The sequence below is a fragment of the Mesitornis unicolor genome, unplaced genomic scaffold, assembly GCF_000695765.1.
Source record: "Mesitornis unicolor isolate BGI_N332 unplaced genomic scaffold, ASM69576v1 scaffold37836, whole genome shotgun sequence".
Lineage (NCBI taxonomy): Eukaryota > Metazoa > Chordata > Aves > Mesitornithiformes > Mesitornithidae > Mesitornis > Mesitornis unicolor.
This window is the reverse complement of record NW_010190945.1, coordinates 6,829-7,083: the sequence shown is the minus strand read 5'-3', so window position 1 is coordinate 7,083 and position 255 is coordinate 6,829. Positions and strand designations below refer to the sequence as shown.

Sequence of the window (255 nt, the reverse complement as noted above, 5' to 3'; positions counted from 1 at the left end):
CCTGGCGAAGGAGCGGGCGCTGGCCCGGCAGCTGCTGGCCGAGGGCAAGAAGGAGTGAGTGGGGGTGCCCGGGGGGCGGCGGTGCTGGACACGGGGCCGTGTTCCTGGGAGGGGAAAGCGCCTGAGCCGTGGGTGCTGATGAGCTGTGGAGGTGTTCGTAGATTATTGCTTCAGAGAGGAGGTTTGGCTTCAAGTTTTATACCAGGAGACGCTACCGGTGTTTAAAATGCGGGTCCCTTCCTTTGCTGCTGTGAC

At 62.4% G+C, this 255-nt stretch overlaps 1 protein-coding gene across 1 annotated transcript in view; it reads left to right on the top strand.

Annotated features, from left to right (window-relative positions):
* Positions 1-4: 4 nt before the first annotated feature.
* Positions 5-255, top strand: part of CHMP6 (charged multivesicular body protein 6) — a gene marked incomplete at its 5' end in the record, with an annotated part of 3,827 nt that continues 3,576 nt past the window's right edge. The window contains one exon of the mRNA XM_010186587.1: positions 5-54. Coding sequence (XP_010184889.1) covers positions 5-54 — 50 coding nt within the window. The remainder of the gene's footprint in view (positions 55-255) is intronic.